General features: G+C 39.8%; 1 protein-coding gene across 1 annotated transcript in view; it reads right to left on the bottom strand.

Annotated features, from left to right (window-relative positions):
- Nucleotides 1–19,689, bottom strand: part of MOB2 (MOB kinase activator 2) — a 113,860-nt gene extending 94,171 nt beyond the window's left edge. Inside the window, exon 1 of the mRNA XM_064657584.1 lies at nucleotides 19,444–19,689. Within this exon, the coding sequence (XP_064513654.1) occupies nucleotides 19,444–19,460 (17 nt within the window). The 5' untranslated portion in view covers nucleotides 19,461–19,689. The remainder of the gene's footprint in view (nucleotides 1–19,443) is intronic.
- Nucleotides 19,690–19,893: the final 204 nt, after the last annotated feature.

Raw genomic sequence — 19,893 nt, 5'->3', positions numbered from 1 at the left:
ACTTTAGGGTGAACAAAATTAGTCATCTTCAGTGAGTCACACAAAACAAAGTACAATTTGCAAAGATATCAAATTAAGAACATTCTGTTGTAATTGATTTTAGTCAAGAACTTCATGTCATTTCATATTAAAGACATATTTTTTGATTTGTAAGTACACGTTAGAGTTTTACATAACAAAACATCTGGCTGGGAGCATGTGGCAATAGACAGTATGTGATGCATATCCCACTTCCTAACTTCCCTTTGGTCCCCTGGTCAGCACAAGTTGGCCATCTGTGGCACTAAGAGAGGGAGAACATTTATCATTATTCTTCTATAATCACCTATTCAATAAACAGGATTTCAGACCTAACAGCTGCATCCAGCAATGGGCAATGTGTTTTATCTAAGTCAGTCCTTTACCAAAAGATTACATGTGACCATCCACAGAAAGAATCCATTTCTGTCCCCAGGATACATGGCATCCCAATTATGGAGTATTATGTCAGCAGAAAAAATGAGCAAAAGAGACACATACCTTAAATTTGAGCTTTTAACTGGCTATTACCATAGAGGGTGACAGAACACAAAAGAAACGATACAGAATGAGTCCAATTTGCTTTCACTTGCTGAAGCAAAGCAACTTGCATATAAAAGACAGTCTAATTTTAGCAGAAAATAAGCTGATGTACAAACTATTCTTCAAATAATGATAATCACATTAGAAAGGGTAAACCTCAGGTAAAGACTACAACGGAAAGCGTGCTAAAGCATCTGTTGAAGCATATCAACCAAATTAGCATAACCTCCCATAAAATCAAACAGTCTTTACAAACCACCACCACAAACCCTCATGAGATCTGCAGCAGTTAAACAGCATACCCAGCAAGCCTACATGCAGCTTGTTTCTGCAGTTGCCCTGGCTCCTCTATTCCTCTGCTTACCAAGGCAGCTTGACTTTGCCATCCTAACTTTGATATGAGATTTGAAGCTACTTTTCCCCCACCAAATAGAAGCATATTCTGTCATAATGACATTTCTGGATTCACACTTGTAGCAAATGAGAACAACAACTTCATAGATACTTGAACAATTATTTATTTTTCAGAGGACATATTACTTAAATGAAAGTGGATTATTTTAGCCTGTTTTATAGGAAAAAAGTTTCATCTTGTCTAGTACATAACTAGTTTCCAAACTAGTACATAACCAGTTCCACAAATACATCAAGCCAGCAAACTGTCACTACCACCACTGGAGTTGATCACGGTTCCCTCTCCATCACTCTGGTCTCTCAATCTTCCCTCTGTGCCTCTCCCTCTGTGCAGAGGTACTTGTGCAGCAGTACAGTGAATTGGATAAGGAATTGATCCCAGTTGAACCTAAATGCTGTTTTCTTTCCATTAGCTTTAGCCTGCATCACTAGCGGGATCCAATTCCTAAGCACTCAAGCACTTGAGTTGGCAAAGAGAAGGGAATAAACAGCTCAAGCAGTGAGAAGAGGGCACTTCTCACAGCAGTCCCATTGGCCCAAAATGGCATAAAATACATAGTCTTTGTGTGATAAGTTTTTTGTTACAGGATACTGTAGTGCTTTTATAAAGACCTGTTCCTCCTTGTAAAAGTATATTTAAAGTTTTTTACACGGAAAATCCTCAAGGTTGCCTTTACACATTCTTCAGTCATTGCTTCAATTTCAGTTGTTTCAGGTTTTTTCTCTCTTCTGGAGGGAAAGTAAAGTATATGTATTAGGAAATAATGCAACGTGTAGTGAGCAGAACAGGGTACCAAATGAGATACTTATGCCAAGTCTAAAAAAAAATTAGGAAGTTCTACAGCTCTTCTCATCTCTTTTCTCACCTTTTACAGAAGAGACGGTTTTCAAAACAGAGGAAGAATCACAGTAGAAGTGACTGGGCACAACTCCTGGTGTAGCCAGAGCTCATGGGCTGAGGCTCTTCCAGCCCGTGGCTGTGGCTATTACAGACCTAGTGGTACCAACATTTACGCTGGATGGCACGTTATTGCAACTGACAAAACAAATATAGGCTTGTTTTGTCCGAAGGGGAAAATTCTCCTCCTCCTCAAAGTGATCCACCCCATTTCCTGCTTCTCAATGCTATAAAAGCAATTTAATGGTTTTACATTTTCAACTCCACATTTGCCTCCTCCAGTCTCAATCATGAGGAGCAGCAACACATTTGTTAGACTGCTCTTTTTCTGCCCAGCTGCATGGATACTAGGAGAGGGAAAAGCCGTGTACACAAGACATATTTTTATTGATGTTGATTTTATGCCATAATTTTATACTTTTCATACTTCAGTGTGCTAATGTTTTGTTCAAAATAAATCTCAATGATACAAAATGAGCTAAACCTAGCATTTAGCTTTCCAAGTAGTACTTGCACATTCTGCATTTTGATACATATGCTAATACCTACTAATTAGAATCATAACAAAGACTTTAAAGACAGGAATTAGGGAGAGGAATTTTCCAAACCAACATTTATTCGTTATATGACAAAACAAACATTAGAACCATTTCTTCTGTATAATGATGCAAAATATTCTCACAATAGGAGAATTGGGGAAGAATTCTAATACGACAATCAATTAATAAAATGAAACAAAATCCTACATGCTATAAATTTGCCATTTCATTATGTTCAGCCTCAAACACCGCTAAAACAAAAAATTACTATGCATATTTTTGCATACCTCAATAAACCAGGAGATACCATGGTTTCTGTGTGGTATGCAATTTCTAGGTGTTAGAAATTAGTTACAAACACCATGTATGTGTTTGTTGGATGTTGTATGTGTTATGGATGTAATGATGAAACCCACTGCAGTATTATGGTTAAATTCTCTGTACCTGTAGCAAAAATTATTCTTATTGTTTTACAGCACTTAAAGGACAAGGAAAGCTTCTGTGCTCATACGGTCTTTTACATAGATGAAGGCATATTTTACTTTTTATCAACACCGTAACTACATTAGCTGAAGAGGTTGTTTCCCAGAAGCCTACAAAAGAAGAAAAAGCAGTATGATTTCACTGAATTGTAAGATCCTAATCAGTACCTTGTATTAGCAATTTAATACCAAAGACCACTGATAGAGAGCTAGAGGTTAAAATCCATCATCTTCCTAGTAAAACTCCTTTGATCCATTCTAAAAGCTCCTGCTTTGGTAATAAAAGTAGAATTCCATCTACCATTCTGCTTTTATATTAAACCCATAAGCAAAATCATATGAATGTATTTCCAGTGAGCATACCCTCAAAAGTATTTCAGCATGACAGGGAAAAGTTGTTACACTATTAGAATTGCAAATTATGTCACCTTTCAGCAAGTGACCAGCAACAGGCCACTCAGAAGTGCTTGGCAAAAGAAGGCGGCTTGTTTTCACAGTAGTTAACGCTTACTTTACGGCTAATCCATCTCAACTTTGTAGGCTTGCTTACCTCAGCAATCTGCACATTTGAAATAAATAAAGCAGTAGGAAGGGAGAAGTTTATATTCCTGTCTCAGGCTGCTGCTTTCGGTATTTGTGCAAGTTCATCGGTGGCTACACTATTCCATAATGACAGCGTGAACATTCAAACTGCTACCAGATTACCTTTTTCTTAATATGTACCCTAAGAAAAAACAAACAAACAAAAAACCAGCAACAACAACAAAAATAACCAAACCCTGAACCACAATTTACACTACTTAGATATCTGCAGTATATAAAATACTATGCAGAAAACTACAAGTCCATCCATTACTTAAAACAACCTTGCCAGCTGAACATCCTTGTTTAAACTCTTATACCATTTGTGCACTTCTACCCTTAGCAGTCACCATCTTGGTCAGGCACACAGGAGATCCTTGGAACCACATTCTCCGCAGGAGCGCAACACTAAAGGAAATAACACAATTCGAAAACAGGATGTGCACAAGAGGTTTTTCTGCGTGCACATTCCCAACCTACATCTGCAAAGAATATTTGGGCAAGGGGAGAACAGATTCAAGCCCAGAGCTTTATATAACCAGTAAACAAATAAACAGCAATAAGAGGACAGAGCAACAAGATTATGCTCCGAATACTCTTGTCTAACCGGAAGGCAAAGCCAAGAAGCCCTGCAGGAAACACAGGCTAGAACCAAACTGTCTTATTTCCTATTGCTTCTACGTTTAAAAACATCCCCAGTATGCATAAATCAAGATGTCATTGGCAGTGAAAACAGAAGCCCAGCTTAACTCCATAGCTACAAGGCTCTGTTAATCCCTCTCTAACATTCTCACTAAGGTCCCCAGCTTTCTTTTGTTCTCATAATATCAAGCAATGACAAAGAAGATATGGCAATGACACAGAAGAAATTTGTATTCACTTGTCAGATACTGGTAAAAATATCTCCCTCAAAGGCACAGTATTGAGAATTAAAGCAAGTAGAGGCTACTGTGGCATACAGACAATCATTTCCATTTTTGAACATGGATTTATTGACAGCAGCATCCAAAACACTGAGAATAGTCACACCTGCAGTCTAATATGGATCAACAGAAAGTATCAATGTCGTTACTTGTTGGGGTTTTTTTGAGACAATCAGTCTTCAGAAACATTCATAGTTCATTCATATGTCAGCTCTGTTTATTATTTTTGCAAGGTGTAGCAAGAGGAATGCTGTCTTCTGTAAACATGCTGGAGGGAGAAACTGGAGCAACAGAAAGAAGTGGTTCTGCCCTACAAAAAGGGAACCTCCTGCTTTTACACAGCCATGTTAAAAATCCAGATAGCTTTTCTTTGGACAGGCTGTAACATACTGAAGTCTGTCAGGGTGGTTACAAACATGTTGCTGCCACAGTGCATCTGAGGGAGCAGGCACTGCATGTTTAACTTTCCTTTGTTTCCCTTCCACTCCCAGATGTGAACTATTTTCAAAATTATCTAAAGTATTTATCAGCAACTTCTTCACCGACTTGTTTTGGTAAAAGCTATATCTTCTAGAGGAAAAAGGGCAAAGGAGACAGTACTGATAAAATCTGCCCACTTTTTCATAATAAAGGCTCACAAGAGCTGCTATAGCCTCATTTGCTCCCTTGGCATGGGATGAGGTCATCCTTTAGATGATACAGGACTTAATCTTCTCTAACATATTTTGGAGAATGCAATACCTGAATGAGTCAAGTCCTACTGTATCTTAAAGGAAATGGAATCTCACCAGGAAGCACTGAGTTACAAGACTCAAATGTTGGACACTGTCACACGTACTTTATTTATCTTTTGAACTGAGTTAGCTAAACCAACGCTAATTCCCATGAAATATTCATGGACAATAACCTGTACACAATATTTTTGTAACAATTTGATTTAAAACCTACTAAAGGAAGCCAGGGAAGAGCAGTGGGTTTTCAAAAGCCTAAAGTATAAACAGTTCCAGGGAATATAAAAGGGTCATTTCCAGTCACTACACAAACCTGATTTATTCTCAGCATGATACCAACAAATCAGAGGTAGTATTCAACTGATCAGCTGTTTTTACTGGCTTGGTTAAATATTACTCCTTGCAGTACCCATCAGAATCATATCTTCTTCTTCTACGTACTTAGCATTTGCATGTCTCCTGATCAAGACTTTTCTCCTCTATTTATACTACATAAATAAATCTAGGATTATTAAGCCAGTGTCTACTAACCATAGAACTTTAGAAATGCAAAATGTATTTAGAACACATACTGAGATCTCTCTTGTGCACACACAAACACCAAAAAAGCCCACCAACAACGAGAGCACTCACCTAAGGAGGAAAAGAAATTATTCCATCACAAATCCTCACCCCAAGAATTCTGTCAGAAGAAATTTCAATTCAGCATTTACATAATTGTAAATGACAACTACATTTAGGGAAAGCACCTTCAATTCATGATCTTTTTGTTTCCTATTTCCAGACACTATAGTAATTCCTACTGAATTACTGACTATAATTAGCAAACTGTGACTTAACATTATTATATTGCACTATTTTGTTTTAGTCACAGCAAAACTACCAGACTGAAAACAACTCTTCAGATTGTGACAAAAGTTTACATAAACTTAAAAAACTTAAGCTCAGAATAGCTAAGAGGAATAAGCCAGTTTCAAGCATTTAAACTGTTCAGAAAGCACTACAGATTCAAGAAGACCAAGGCCAGTGTATGACGTGGCATCTCTGAAAACACATCCCCAATTCAAGGAGACGTTTTTGAGAAAAACCTATCATAAAAAAAAAAAAAAAAGCAAGTATAAATTAGAGAAACAACAGGAGATCAATAATACAACTCATATATAGAGCCAAGTGGTCTTGTTTCCAAATTTACATTCTATTCTTTATGATGTTAAAACAGACTCCCCCTTAATTCCTACCTTTTTCTATGGAAGAAAGAAAAAAGGTGGTGTATTTTCACCTCTAGAAAACTGGAAATAAAAGAAAGAGCACCACCATAATTCAGTATCAATATCCTGGGATACTTTAAAGTCCACAGAATTTCAAATCTTCTCCCCAGCAACCAATTCCATCTTTTCCCCTCATTATCATTGCATTATCAAGATCATTAAAAGTTACTAGAAGGATTAACATATATCTGATGACAGTCACAGTCCCAAAGGTGACATTTCAACAACAGGGAACAGTAAATACCAGAAAGAGAGTGACTTCTGTCATCCTTCAGAACCACATACCACCATTCAGGGCCTCTAAACAAATGGAAAAATGAAACATGCTAAGAAGACAGCTGATTTCATGAATAATAAATCTGAAAAAAATCACCTTCCTCAAAAAAGTATTAATTTAAAACAATGAAAAAAGATATAGCAACTTCTTAATCTTTCTGTAAGACACATCTTGGAGGCAAAAATGCACAAATAGCTCAAATGCACAAAAAATTATGAGGAAAAGCACTCCATTAGCTTCCATTCCTAAAGTTTTCCAAACTCAGAACTGAATCACCAGCTAATACATTCAGTACTTTCGCAAGAAGAAACAGATATCGGAAATGAGTGCTACAAGAGGTATTTTAGGAGGGAGTTATATTTTTGTCCAACTGTAACAATCAGATTTTTGTGAAGTCTTTCAACTTCCTGTACATTGAAAGGGGAGGTATTTGCAAACAAAAGATTAAGCTTTACTGTGCTGTTAAGCAAATACCTTCTGGATATCTACCTCTGCATCACAGGACTATCATAATGCGAAACAAAAGCCTACCAAGACCAATATTCCATTTCTGATAATGGCCAACATTGAAATGATTCAGAAGACTCCATAAATCTCTGAAAACGCAGCTAATTGCCCAACACCATATCCCAAGAGGAATTCCTTCCCGACTCTGACTGTTCAGCTTTGATGAATGGACTGAAAACCATATTATCCTAGCTGGTACCCTTGCTAATGTGGTTAATCTTTACAGAACCATATTACTGACCTTAGTGAATCATGGAATTTAAATCCTCAGCTCAACTATGGGCTGTATACAAAAATTCTTCCCATTTATTAGTATTTCAACCTTCGATTGTTATGCAATACACCAAAATTGTGCTTTATCATCAAATATGCTGGCAAGTCAAGTGTCTTTAAACCCACTTTTGCCTTATACTCCCCTCATTTTTGAACTTGATGTTATTTTTCCATATGATGAAGCAGAAAAAGTATTTATTGAAACCTAGTTAATCTGAAGTTTTTCTGGATTTGATTTTGTAACAAAAGCACATTGGAGAATTCATTCTTTCAAGGTCTGAGACAGTGCCTGCTGTGATACTCATATTGTCATTTTACAACTAAACTCCAAAAAAATGGTGCAAGAAAAGCAAATCCAAAATGAGATTAAAAAGTAGCTAGTAGCTCACTGTCACTCTAAAATAATATTTGTTTTTGGAACCATGAGTTAATGAGTAGCCCATGGCTATATGATAATCATTGTCTCCTTAGGAGATTAGACTCTTTTTTGGACAGGTTTATCTCACAGTATTTTTACTTCATGTCCTGTGCACTCCACCCACATCACTAGTCTCCAGGGATCTTAGGGAAACAAGCAATGGGGAGAGTTCATGTAAGCAAGAACATTATTACTTTCACTGGGAACACGGATACAATTTGGATTAGTTATTCCCACAGCTGTTTGGTCCTGTCTCTCTCCTTTTTTTTTTGTATGTAATAAGTCCATATACTTGGTCATATACCAGCAAAAGCATTAGGGGACAGTTGATTTTACTTAGATTCTTAGAGAAACTTTATATTTGCAACATCCCTTAATAATGATATGGTATTTTTCATCCCAAACATCCCAAAGCTAGGATGCTCCATCCCTCTTATTTTAGTTAATACTGACCAAATCTACTGCATTGTTTGGTCAGCAATATCAAACAGGAGAAATTAACTTTCTCTCCATCTAGCTACTGGAACTCTGTGTGCCATTTTTAAAAAGCATAAGATTAAGGATAGTGGATTGCAGAATTAAGTGGAATAGGGAAAATATAGGTGCATATTCCCATTTCACTTTGCTAGGAACGAGAAGCTCTGAGTAGATTTGGTTTGCACACAGAGTCTGGCTCCCCCATTACAACAGCCTTTGACCTTCTCCAAGCCTCATGTACTGTTTTATAGCTCAGATGAACCTGACAGATATCTAGCTTGACTTCTGGAGCACTCGATCGACACAGTAAGAACAGCAAACATGGAGCAGTTACTAAACTTGGGTTTCAAAGGTAAAAGCAGAGGACACAACTTTGCACAGAGCTGCACATTTCAGCCCAATCATATTTCATTTTCCATCACACTATCAAATCAAGGCCTCCAGGAAGCAAAGGTTCTTTCCCACTCAGGTTCTGTGTAGTCCACAAAGGGTGCACTGATCTGGTAGTTACATCGTGCAGAAGACAGCAGTGTTTCTCTGTGTTAGCCCTTGAGACTGGTCAGCACTCTCTGTTGGCCTAACTTGTGATACCATCAAATCACACACACTGATTTTTGGCATAACTAGGACTAGAACCTTTGTCTGTAAAGTCACAGACCCAAACAAACCCCATGCACCCCTCACTAAAAACATGTGCTATGTCCGCAGGAAGAAGAAAATATTACATACAAACCATGGGACAAGAACAATCAGCAAAGGGATCAGAGGGCAACAATAATGTTTGCAGCCACAGGCAGCTGAGAAGTCCCCACAGACATCAACACAGTGCACTGTGATACCTGGGTAGCACTGCAGGCCTCTGCTTGCTAAACGGGAATGTGTGACGCACCAGGCCACAGACATTTATCTGGATGAACAATAAATTACTCCTTTAGGTCAGGCATGTACTGGAATTCCCCCAGATCCAAGTTCTTCAGGCATTTGTTTTGACAGCTACAGCTCAATTACCAACAGTGATTGTACATAAGATACTATTGTGTGCAGTATTTTATAAAAATATCAAGGTCTTAGTAATAATGGAAAATAATTATAATTCCTTTATTAAATCTAGAGAGGAAATGATGATGTATGTGCTAGCAAAGTTTTATTACATGTATAAACACCATCCATTCTTATTCCTATATTTCCTTCCTCTTTGTTCCAATTCTGCTTATTCAAACAACAAGGCTGTTCTTGACACTGGGGACCATCAGCCTGGTGATCTCTCTCATGTACTCTCAGGTTTGTTTTCCAAAATAGTTTCTTCTTTCCTTTTTTTTTTTTTTAAACTGTTTGTCATAGCAAGAGTGCTTTTACACACAGGAGGTCAAATACAGTTAAAGGAGTGAATTTGAATTGTATCTGTTAAAACACATTAAAACCTTCACGGAAGTTGTCATTCAGAAGTTAAGCAACCTCCGTGTTAGCTTAATTCGTGATGCCCACAAATATTTAACACCCTTTTATTTTACATTTTTGGCTTGGCTCAGAAACACTGTGGATAGACACACCTAAACAAGTAGAACCAACGTGCTGAAATTTGTCTGTCTTTACAATAAAGTTATGTCTTTCTCAAGAAATTCTTAAGAACTTTATTTTATAATAAAAAAGAGCCCATGTTTCAGAATGAAGTGTTTAAACATGGAAATTTAATAGATTTATTAGGCAAGAGTATTTATAATTTTATTTAATTACAAAAAGGATTAAATTCATTTCTACTGAAAAAAAACCAAACCAACAACAAACCAACAAAAAAACAACGCAACAAGTGATTTTATCCAGCAAGATAGTGGATTATACTATGTGTTTCATGAACTGCAGAAAATACTTCTTCATTAACAAGATTACTAATTTCCAGTATTCTCAGCCAGTCAAACAGTGAAAATAAGTAAGTTTTCAACTACCCAAAATTTGACTTAAACAGAAACATTGATTCTACTAACAATGAGAAAATGCAAGTCTGTGAACATGTAAATAATATCTTGCCCATTTGAAAAGTTATTCCACATATAGCAACAGCTGCCTACATTTCAGTGGATGACTGGGCACATTCTGCCTGAAACAAACATGGAAAACCACTTACAAGCACTTAAAAAAAAAAACAAAATAAAAAACACCACCTTATTACAGTACAGTGTGAAAACAGAAACCCCTCCCCTTTAAAAGGCAACTAACCACATTGCCTATCAAAACTTGCAGCTAAATGCCTAAATGCTTGTGCACTACAACCATTAACCCACCATCTCCCCTTTGTTGGATGAGTTTTCATAGCACTTTACTCCACCTGCTCAAGCCTCAACAAGCTCAGGTGAGTCAGGCCAGTACCTTCATATTCATCAGGGTGCGGCAAGGGAGACAACCTCAGTACAGACACTCTGGGGTTATAAGAATGCAAATCACCAAAGTCAGCATTTTGAATAGCATCAAAGCTAAAACTTATGCTATACCAGACCACACGGTAAAAGCCTATCATATGCCTAATAAGAAACATTCATAAATACATCCAAAAACCCCTGAAATTTCACAGTAGCCTTCAACAACTGCTCATCACGACGACACCACAATAATCAAGTGAAGAAGGGACACAAGAAGAACAACTGCTGTTAGATGCCCATCTAGGAATACTGAGAAAACAGCACTCCTTAATGTCCAACAAGTCAGGCAGCAGAGGGGTATCCAATAGAGAGACCCTCGGCCTTACAAGATTAAGGCTAGAATTGAATAAAAAAACCAGCTACAGTCATTAGGCTGAAGCATCCCCTTCGCTATTTCTTCTGTTCACCTCTTACCAGTCAGACTTCTCCCAAACCTCGAAAGTCAGCTACTTCAAAAAAAATGGCACTATCTGGCTACAACAAAAAGGAGACACAGGCAAGATCCAAACTGCAGGTTAGCACAGACACCCCAATCAGAAATTACAAGTGAAACAAAAAGGCTGGCTCATGGAAAAAAGTAAGACAACTTTGGAAGAGATTAGGGATATCTGAGGATCTGGATACCCTGACCAGAACCAGCAAATGCTCCCATTTCTAATCTCTTTCCTTTCCTAGAAGAGCTTCAGATAACCTTAAATAGCAAGACCAGTGCCCAAATATGGCTTTTTTGAATGTAAGCTGGTCAGCTCCTGGAAAAAAGATATCAGTCCCCTGTTAAACCTGCAGGCAAGATTTATCCAGCTGACCTGGAGATGTAATACTTAACACGGCTTTTGTTCAAGACTGTCTATTAACATAAACAAGAGATACAAGGATGCCCAGAAGCTTTTCCTTTCTTTCCCAAGTATATCTGTTGGTCTAATAGAAGTTATTAGCCCTCACTACAAACTTGACTCCTCTTATATCTGATGGAAAGCATCACTGACACTTTATTAGACATGACAACCATGAAGGTTACAGACAGGAGTTCCAGCAACACCTGGATATCATCAGAGAGAAGACTGACTAAAAAAGCTATTTATCATTTATTACACCTGACACAAACTTGAAACCAGAGAATTAATTCTGCAATCTGAGCCCATCCACAAAGTAGACACCTCCTCGTAAAAAAACATTTCTATCCAGTTTTGCATAACCTGTTCAGAAGAAACAACTCCATGCTGGTTTATGAAGAACCACGCAAAAGAACAAGTTCTCTAAATTAAGAAATTCTAGATTAAAGTTCGCAAAAGGAAGCAGTTAAAAAAAAAAAAAAAATCAGGCTCAAGTCTATGCAACCTGTTTCACACAAATTCTGTACTTAATGTATAAATACTAGAAGAGTTCTCAGGTAAAAGTCCCAAGCATTTACACATTGCAGTGTAGAAAAGGGACAGCAGTGATCCAGTCATTGAACACTGACTGTAAAAATATTCAAGGAACACCTTTGTAACCTGAGGAGTGAAGAAAGGAAGGGGGAAAAAATTACAAAAGCATGCAGATATATTCCAAAGAGCTCAAGTTACCAGACCTGGATCATTTGAAGGTAGTTTTCTGCATGCTTAGATTCTGGCTTAGTGGTTTTACTCTTTCAGTGCTCAGAGTAAGAAGGAATTTGATCTATGACAGTCATTCCTGTCTTGATTCCAGTTTGATTTCTGATGTTTTTCAGAAAATTGTATCTCTACTCTGGTTGTGGGTTTCTGGGTTTTTTTTGTGTGCGTGTATGTGCATGTTCAATGCTCTTTTTCCACAATCAGGAACAGAGGTTGGTGGATTGTGTGAAACGCACCCTGACCAGTTTCTCTTGGCTGGTAGAATAAAAGGAAACTAACTTTTGAGAAGACTGCCATTTCTCCCCCTCTCCAAATGCTAAAATTCTAGGACTGCTCTTCAGCTATTTAGTTATACTTATCATTCCAGGTGCAAAATTAAATTATTTGAAATTATTGCACACTGTCTCAGGAGCAGGGAAGCTCCTAGACTGCAACTGTTAGAAGTGTCAGAGTAAAGCCATGAAGCAACAGTTCTTCCTTAAGTAGTCTCACTGATGTAACAGTCTACAGTACTATTATAAACACCACAGTTGCAAAATAAATTTAAATAATCAGATTTATTAATTTCATGTCCAGTGAAGGACACAGTTGAATTATTTTTTTTTTGTAATTGCAATACAAGATGAGTGGAAAGCCTGATAGGAAGGACTTTTAACAAATTGAACCTAGCAAGTAAATTTCACAACCTTATCACCAATTGTAAAAGGCTAAACACAGGTTAAAAATAATGGACAATAATGTATTACTTCAGTAGTATTCCTCTAGCAGAAACCCACATTAGAGTTGTTTAACAGGTTAGCAGTGATCTCAGAATATGCAGATCTGACAACACTGAGTTCAAACTTGTATACGCAGCTATCTAAAAACTGCAGTCTCTTATTAATTTTACTCTTTCAAGTATGCTTTCTCTGGGCCCACATCCAGCAGATGTAACAGATGGAAACTGCCAGTAAAATATGGTGAAGTTATGTAGGCCAACCAGGCTTCCCGAAAGCTCTCTTGAATCAGACTGCTGGATTCAACCAGGCACCCAAAATACCACCAACCTTCACATTCACGCCATGACAGAGCCAGCACTTTTCTCAGGTAGATGAAACATGATTTACAGCAAATTATAAAGTCTGAGCTATTCCTAAATATCCAGTTCATGATGAGTATATTTATAGTTTAGCCATAAACTGAATGTAACAACACAGTGGGACAGCAACTGTGGCAATGCTCTGACGCCACTCCCTGCCCTAGAACAGCAGCCCAGTCATGGCATCTCCTGCTTTCACATATTCTGCAGCTCTTCCCAACGTTCAAGCAGAAGGATATATCATCACAAGATAGATCGCTAATTATTTGCAGAGTAATTAGCACTAATAATCACATTACTACATGATTAGATTAAATTGATTTTAGTCCTTGCTGCCACCAAAATGAGCATTCCCTAAGCTTTATGCTCTCACCAACACCACAGGGCTATTAACGTTATTCATGTAGCTACACAAACAGGCTGCAGGAACTCATTTAGCTGAAAACAACTTGAGGAGAGGAAACAAGGCAGAAGAAAAAAAAAAAAGGATTTGTTTTCATTCAGATGAGCATCTTAACCTACCAGCCTTCCTGAATCCTGATGCTACTGCAAAGCAGCAGAGGGTAACATGCAGAGACATGCGAGAAAAGAGTACTGCTACACTTTTAGAATGTTCAACTCTTTTTCTAAAAGCAAAGTAATAGTTCATTTTACTTTTGAGACCTTAAGACTGATCTACTCTTCTTGCCCCTCAGTAAAATTCTTGTTGGAAAAAGAACACTACTAATAAGAACAAACCAGTATTCAGGAGTATTGTACTCACCACAGGAAAGCAACTGACTGATACAAATTCTGTGGCTTGCTAAAGTAACACAGGTTTCAAAATGCAGAATTTGTTTGGCAGTTTCTCCAAGAAATCAATAATTAACTACACCAGGACACTTCAGAGAGCAAGGCTCTGCAGTAATTTTTTAATTTGTTTTGCATTAAAGCAGAAGAGCCTTAGCAGTGACCATCTCAGTAATACAACAGACCACTTTCTAAGCCAGGCAGACATAAGGGAACAACATAACTGAAAAATTTAAATTGCTCCCATACCATCTTGTACAGTAGACTCCTTTTCTACAACTCTAATAGCTCTTGAAACACACATTTCAAACTAGCATCACCTTTCCACAACTACACTAATGAATATTACAAGTTAATATTTAATGGAGATATTCTTTTGCCTGCAGACAACGTTATACTAGTTGTTTTTACAGTTAACTTCTGGTTCAGCAGAGGTACTGCTCATGTGTGCTAAGGGTATGAGGTAATATTGAAGTCTCATCACAACAGAGTGCAAGTGGCTCACAGACAGACCTAGATTTATCTGGGGAGGGCAACCTGGGACCCCACAGGTAATGTTACACCTGTAAATAGAAGCAAGTAAGGAACATATGAATATTTCCTGCCCAGTGGGACTGTACATGTCTGGTTTACCAGTTCCAAGTTATTTTCAGCTACCTCAAAGTGGGGAAAACGGCATGTGAAGCCAAGAATCTGCAGGGAATGTAACGCAAGGGAAACACCTGTTGTGAGGTCAGATAAAAACCAGAACAAATATACCCACCATGCAAGCTGTGAAAGGTGAGAGGTTGCAGCAGTTTCTAAAGGGAAGACAGCCTTATAAAGGCAGGAGACTTTCTTCACTGGAGATAACTAAAGAGAAGAGAAAGCATTCCTTACGGAGCTGAAGAAATTCCAGTGTTACTCCTTTCTTTCTTTTAATAGAAGTATTTGCTATAATTAGGAAGTTTTGAACGGTACCCAGAATAAAAATCATTAGCTACTTCTTCTATAAAGGTCTGCTAGGCAAAGACAGGTTCAACTGTATTATGCACCAGCCAAGCTGACAGATAAGTATGCTGCATGATTGCTCACTGTTCCCACTACAAGATGCACTCCTTACAATTAATGGACTCGATGATCTCTATGGGTCCCTTTCAGCTTGAGATATTCTATGATAATGCACCCCATTCAAAAGTAACAAATGTTTAGTCTAACAGGTGACAATTAGCATACTGGATTTTTACTGACTCAGAACTAGAACACTGGTGTGCTTTTTCCACACCTAGTCCTTAGCTGTTCTAGCTCAAGGTTAGGACTTCTCTGCATAACAGTATTACTCATATTTCACCATAGCCTATCTTGAACTGGACAGTGTCTTAAGGCCCTATGAGGAAATTCCTTAAAGATCCTTCCATAAATGCAGAATGGAAGACAACAAAACAGCAGTATGTGTTACTTTTCTTCTAGCATTCAAAATTACCGCAGGGATAATGTGGTTAAATCCTATATCCAAAACAAGTGAAAAAACTGCCAGCTGTAATTTAAGTCCCTGAAAGGTATAGAAGGCTCTGAGAAAGGAGTGGACACTGTAGCTAACAAATGGGTTTTTTTATATGTGAGAAAGCTTCCCTTTCCATAAGCTAACGGCATTTCTTCTCACCTCTCACTTGAATGCCTCCAAGCACAAGAAAAACTCTGCCCCCTCAAGTGAAATGTTACCCTTAAACTCTTCAATGAGGATTATTTTCTGTGGAATGTATAACAGTATTCTCTCTGCATTAGAGGTCTGTGTTATTCCAGGATCAGTGTAAGCATCTCCCTCAGTTTCAAACAGCACAGTCTATTAACCTACTAAACCACAAAGTTTATAGTACAGATGTAGTCCAAATTATCATTGCATTTAACAGGTAGTTGTAGGTAAAATACTTTGTTTCTCTCTTCCCTTTTTACATAACAGTTCACAAAAAATACTACAGTACTCGGTCCTCCTCTATTATGAAAAAAGGCATTACAGCATCAGACATCACTGTTAAAGACTAAAAATAACTGACACCATGTCAGGTTTACTAGCATCATTAATGTTTTACTCCTTTTCAACTATGAATTTTAAAACAAGTTTAAAAAGCAAGTTTCATAACTGAAGGAACAATGCCTGTCTTTGTTACTACTTTGAACTTCAAGAGCAGATCAATGCTATTTGTAACACAAAAGTTTGGAGTCACTTCCAAAGAGGGTAATATAGATCTCTGGCAATTAAGCAACTCTGATCTCTAGTCAAAATTGCACTGAAAATGTATCCTATGCAAAACAAAAAAGCTCAAAAAAATTAAATTTAAAAAAAATTAAAAATTAAAATAATAAAAAAAAAAATTTAATGGAGAGAACATACTGAAGAAACCATAGTCTTTCACCAATATTGGTATTAATGCCACATTCAGTGGAAGGGTAAAAGATATTAATCAATCACAGAAAAGACTTTGGTGCTAAACTAAGCACTGTAACAGGCCAGCAGCTCATTCTTTTCAGCTTTCTTCCTTCAGACTTGACTGGATTTTGAAGCACTTGACTGAACAGAAGGCAGCACCCAGAGAAATTTTGCTGTGTGACCACGTAAGCCTGTAGCTGTTTGTTAATCCGTAATAAATTCACTATTGTTTGTAAGACTCAGCCTCCGGTTTTTTTGTATATTAAGCTCTCTGAGGCGATCAGAGACACTTGGGCTGCTGCTCTACGTCCTATGGCTAGAATTTACCCTTCCCCCCGCCTTTCCAAGGGGCCACAAGCGGAGGAATAAAGCAGACCTCACTTTAAATCGCCTATCAGATAAATGCAACACGAGCTCGAAGGGTGGAGATCTAGGACAGAAGCAACTGTTACTGCTGCCTAATATAACACACTTGCACTTGAAGGATAATTTCTCAGTAATACAAAGTTAAAACACAGAGGGTGTTTCTCACACCAAAGGTAAAGGCAGCACAATGGATAACATGAGACATACAAGGTGAGTATGGAAATGCATGAAAAGCTGAAACTGCAGACCAGCACGTTAGCAAAGCAGTTTAGGAATAAGGAAGAAGATCACAGTGGTTTTATTAGTGGTGACACTCGGGAAAGAGTAGCACCACTAAGAAGCAGATCAACACAATTCGCCTGCCAGAGGCATTGACAGAAACCGGTGTGTTACTGGGAGAGACCTGTTCTCCCATTTTCCACAGGTTTTTCTTCAGCCCTGCCCTTCTCACACCAGAGACCCAAACAGCTGAAGTTTCCACTGCGAGAAAGGCTGAACAAGTGACATTACCCAAACTTCTGCCTGGGCAGACAAATGTCCTCAGTTTCTGTCTCAAACACCAAGAAGGATGTTTCCATCCACAACCTAGTTGCTAACAGCAGCTCTAACTTGGACAGAATAAGAAAGGGTCTCTTGGGCCTTCTAGCCTTTCCCCCTTCAAAATATCAACGTTCACCCTTCCTGCCATAATCACACACAAACACTGGCCCCTGTAGAACTCCCAAGGTTTTAAAGGAGAAAACATTAAGAGCATCAGTGGGACAATACTGGGTTTGGTCAGGCAAGGAACATACCAGGAAATAGCTGAGAATAAGCAAGTAATGCACAAATGATTCAGGATCCATTGCCATTACAACAGGGAAAACAGGCAAGTCTTTTTCCACATATGGAGGGACCCACCCACCCTGGGAAAAAAGTATAGAACAAATGCCAATTTTTTTGTAGCAACTTCAAAAAGCCCAAAATACTTTTTACAAGAAAACCACCATAACATACTGAGAGTTTGGCTAAACCTTGATTCTTCTCTGCTTTACAACATAATTCACACAAAATAAGTACAGCTGTTGTAGTGAGGCACTCTGAGTCTTGTCTAAGTCCTGTGTTTGATGTCTTTTTGTAATTACAGTGACACTTTTTGACACTCCGGCGTTTACTTTTACAAAGTCACCATAAGTGACTACCTGCACTTTAAAGTTGCTCTGAAACAAATCAAAATAAGCTCAGCATTTCTATTTTCATAGAGACCATCTAATAATAGAGTGCAGCCCTCTGACTCACAAGACACAAGGCTTGCAGTACATGGCACACAGACCTCTTCACATGCCACAAATACTGCACTTCCGCTGCTCAGCCTGCTGGAGGAAAACCCAGCCATCGGTATCTACCCCCCAGATACTCAGCATTCCCTCCGTCAGAGTGAGTGAGGGGTCAAGACTCACAAGAAAACATAACTCGGATTGACAACTGGCTCAAGAGTCAGACATCCAGTGTGAAGGTAAGTAACAAGTGCTGCACTTCCACCAGCAAACAGACCAGCTGCAGACAAAGGGCAACACACACACGAGTGATCCTTCTAAATACACCACATCCAGCAACTGCGACAAAATAGTTCACATTGTATTCCAGGCACGTCAGCGTTAGAAAAGGAGGTAACCTAGATGGTAAAAATCACGTTCAGGAGTCGGACCGAACTGCTGTAAAGAGGAAACTAAGGGCAGCACGTTATCACTGCAACACTACTTTTGCTGAAGCATAAACCTACTGCTCATGCGATTTGGAAGCATAATTATTCACAGTTCACCTGAGTGCAGGTCGCCAGCACAATTCATGCAAGAAGTAACAGAGAATATCTTGCTTGGGATATTCTGGTAGCACGTCAGGTCACTCCCATCAACTGCATCTCCCTCTCCTGCACTGTGATTTCCAGACCTAAAACCAGCAGCAAAGCGCTTTCTACCTTCTGTCTGTGTGTAATTAGCACTATTAATCCCAGGCTATCCGAGCCCCCTGGCGTGGCTCTGATTTGGCGTTAATCTCTGCCGAGGTCTCTTCTTCCTCCCCACAGAAAGCCATTTAAACCTTGGCACGCCGTTCGGTTTAAAGTGATGTTCTGTCGCAGAGGGATTAGCCCCACACTGCACGGGTGGGGAGCACAGCGAGCTGCCACACCTGGCCTGCCCATACCCGCAGAAAAGGAACGAAAAGTTACTTTTCCAGAGAGCCATCGCTCGGGACAAGGCGAGGGCTCCCGTGCAGCCCTTCCTGCCCCCGGGCGCAGGCGGCTGCACCCGGAGACGCCCGGTTCCGAGCTCCAGCCGCCCTCCCGTCCCCGCCAGCACGAACTGATTAGTCATTTGCGCCGCCCGCGGGGCTCGGGCCGCCCGGGAGCGGGGCCGCCACGGCCCGGAGAGCTCCGGAGGGAGCGACGGGGGGGCCCCACTCACCCCATGAGCCAGTCCATGGCTGGGTCCCGCCGCGCCGGGAAGCTCCCGCGGCCGCCGACTCGCTGCTCACCGCCCGCTCATGTGGGCCGGGGCCGCCGCGGGCTCCTCCCGCGTTCGGTGTGTCCGCGGGTCCCCCTCCCGGCCGGTCCGTCGGTCGGTCGGTCGGTCCGTCGGTCCCTCCCCGGGCGCGGGCGGGGCAGCCCCGGGTGCCCCCCCCGGGCGGACACTCGCGCACCGCCGCGGCCGGAAGTAAACACACCGCGCGGCGCAACCCGGAAGCGGCCCCTCGACGCCCCGCCCCCTGCGCGGGGCACGCCGGGAGTTGTATTCCGGGCGCGACTGGTGGCGCTGAGGGGACCGAGGGGAGTGGGATTTCCGAGGGCTCTCCGGGCTGGGGACTTCCAGTGTCACTCGTCCCCCTCCGCGGAGGTTTCACTGTCCGCGCCTCAG

This window comes from Pseudopipra pipra, chromosome 6 (assembly GCF_036250125.1).
Source record: "Pseudopipra pipra isolate bDixPip1 chromosome 6, bDixPip1.hap1, whole genome shotgun sequence".
Classification (NCBI taxonomy): domain Eukaryota; kingdom Metazoa; phylum Chordata; class Aves; order Passeriformes; family Pipridae; genus Pseudopipra; species Pseudopipra pipra.
The sequence above is the reverse complement of the archived record's forward strand: the minus strand, read 5'-3'. Positions and strand labels throughout refer to the sequence as shown.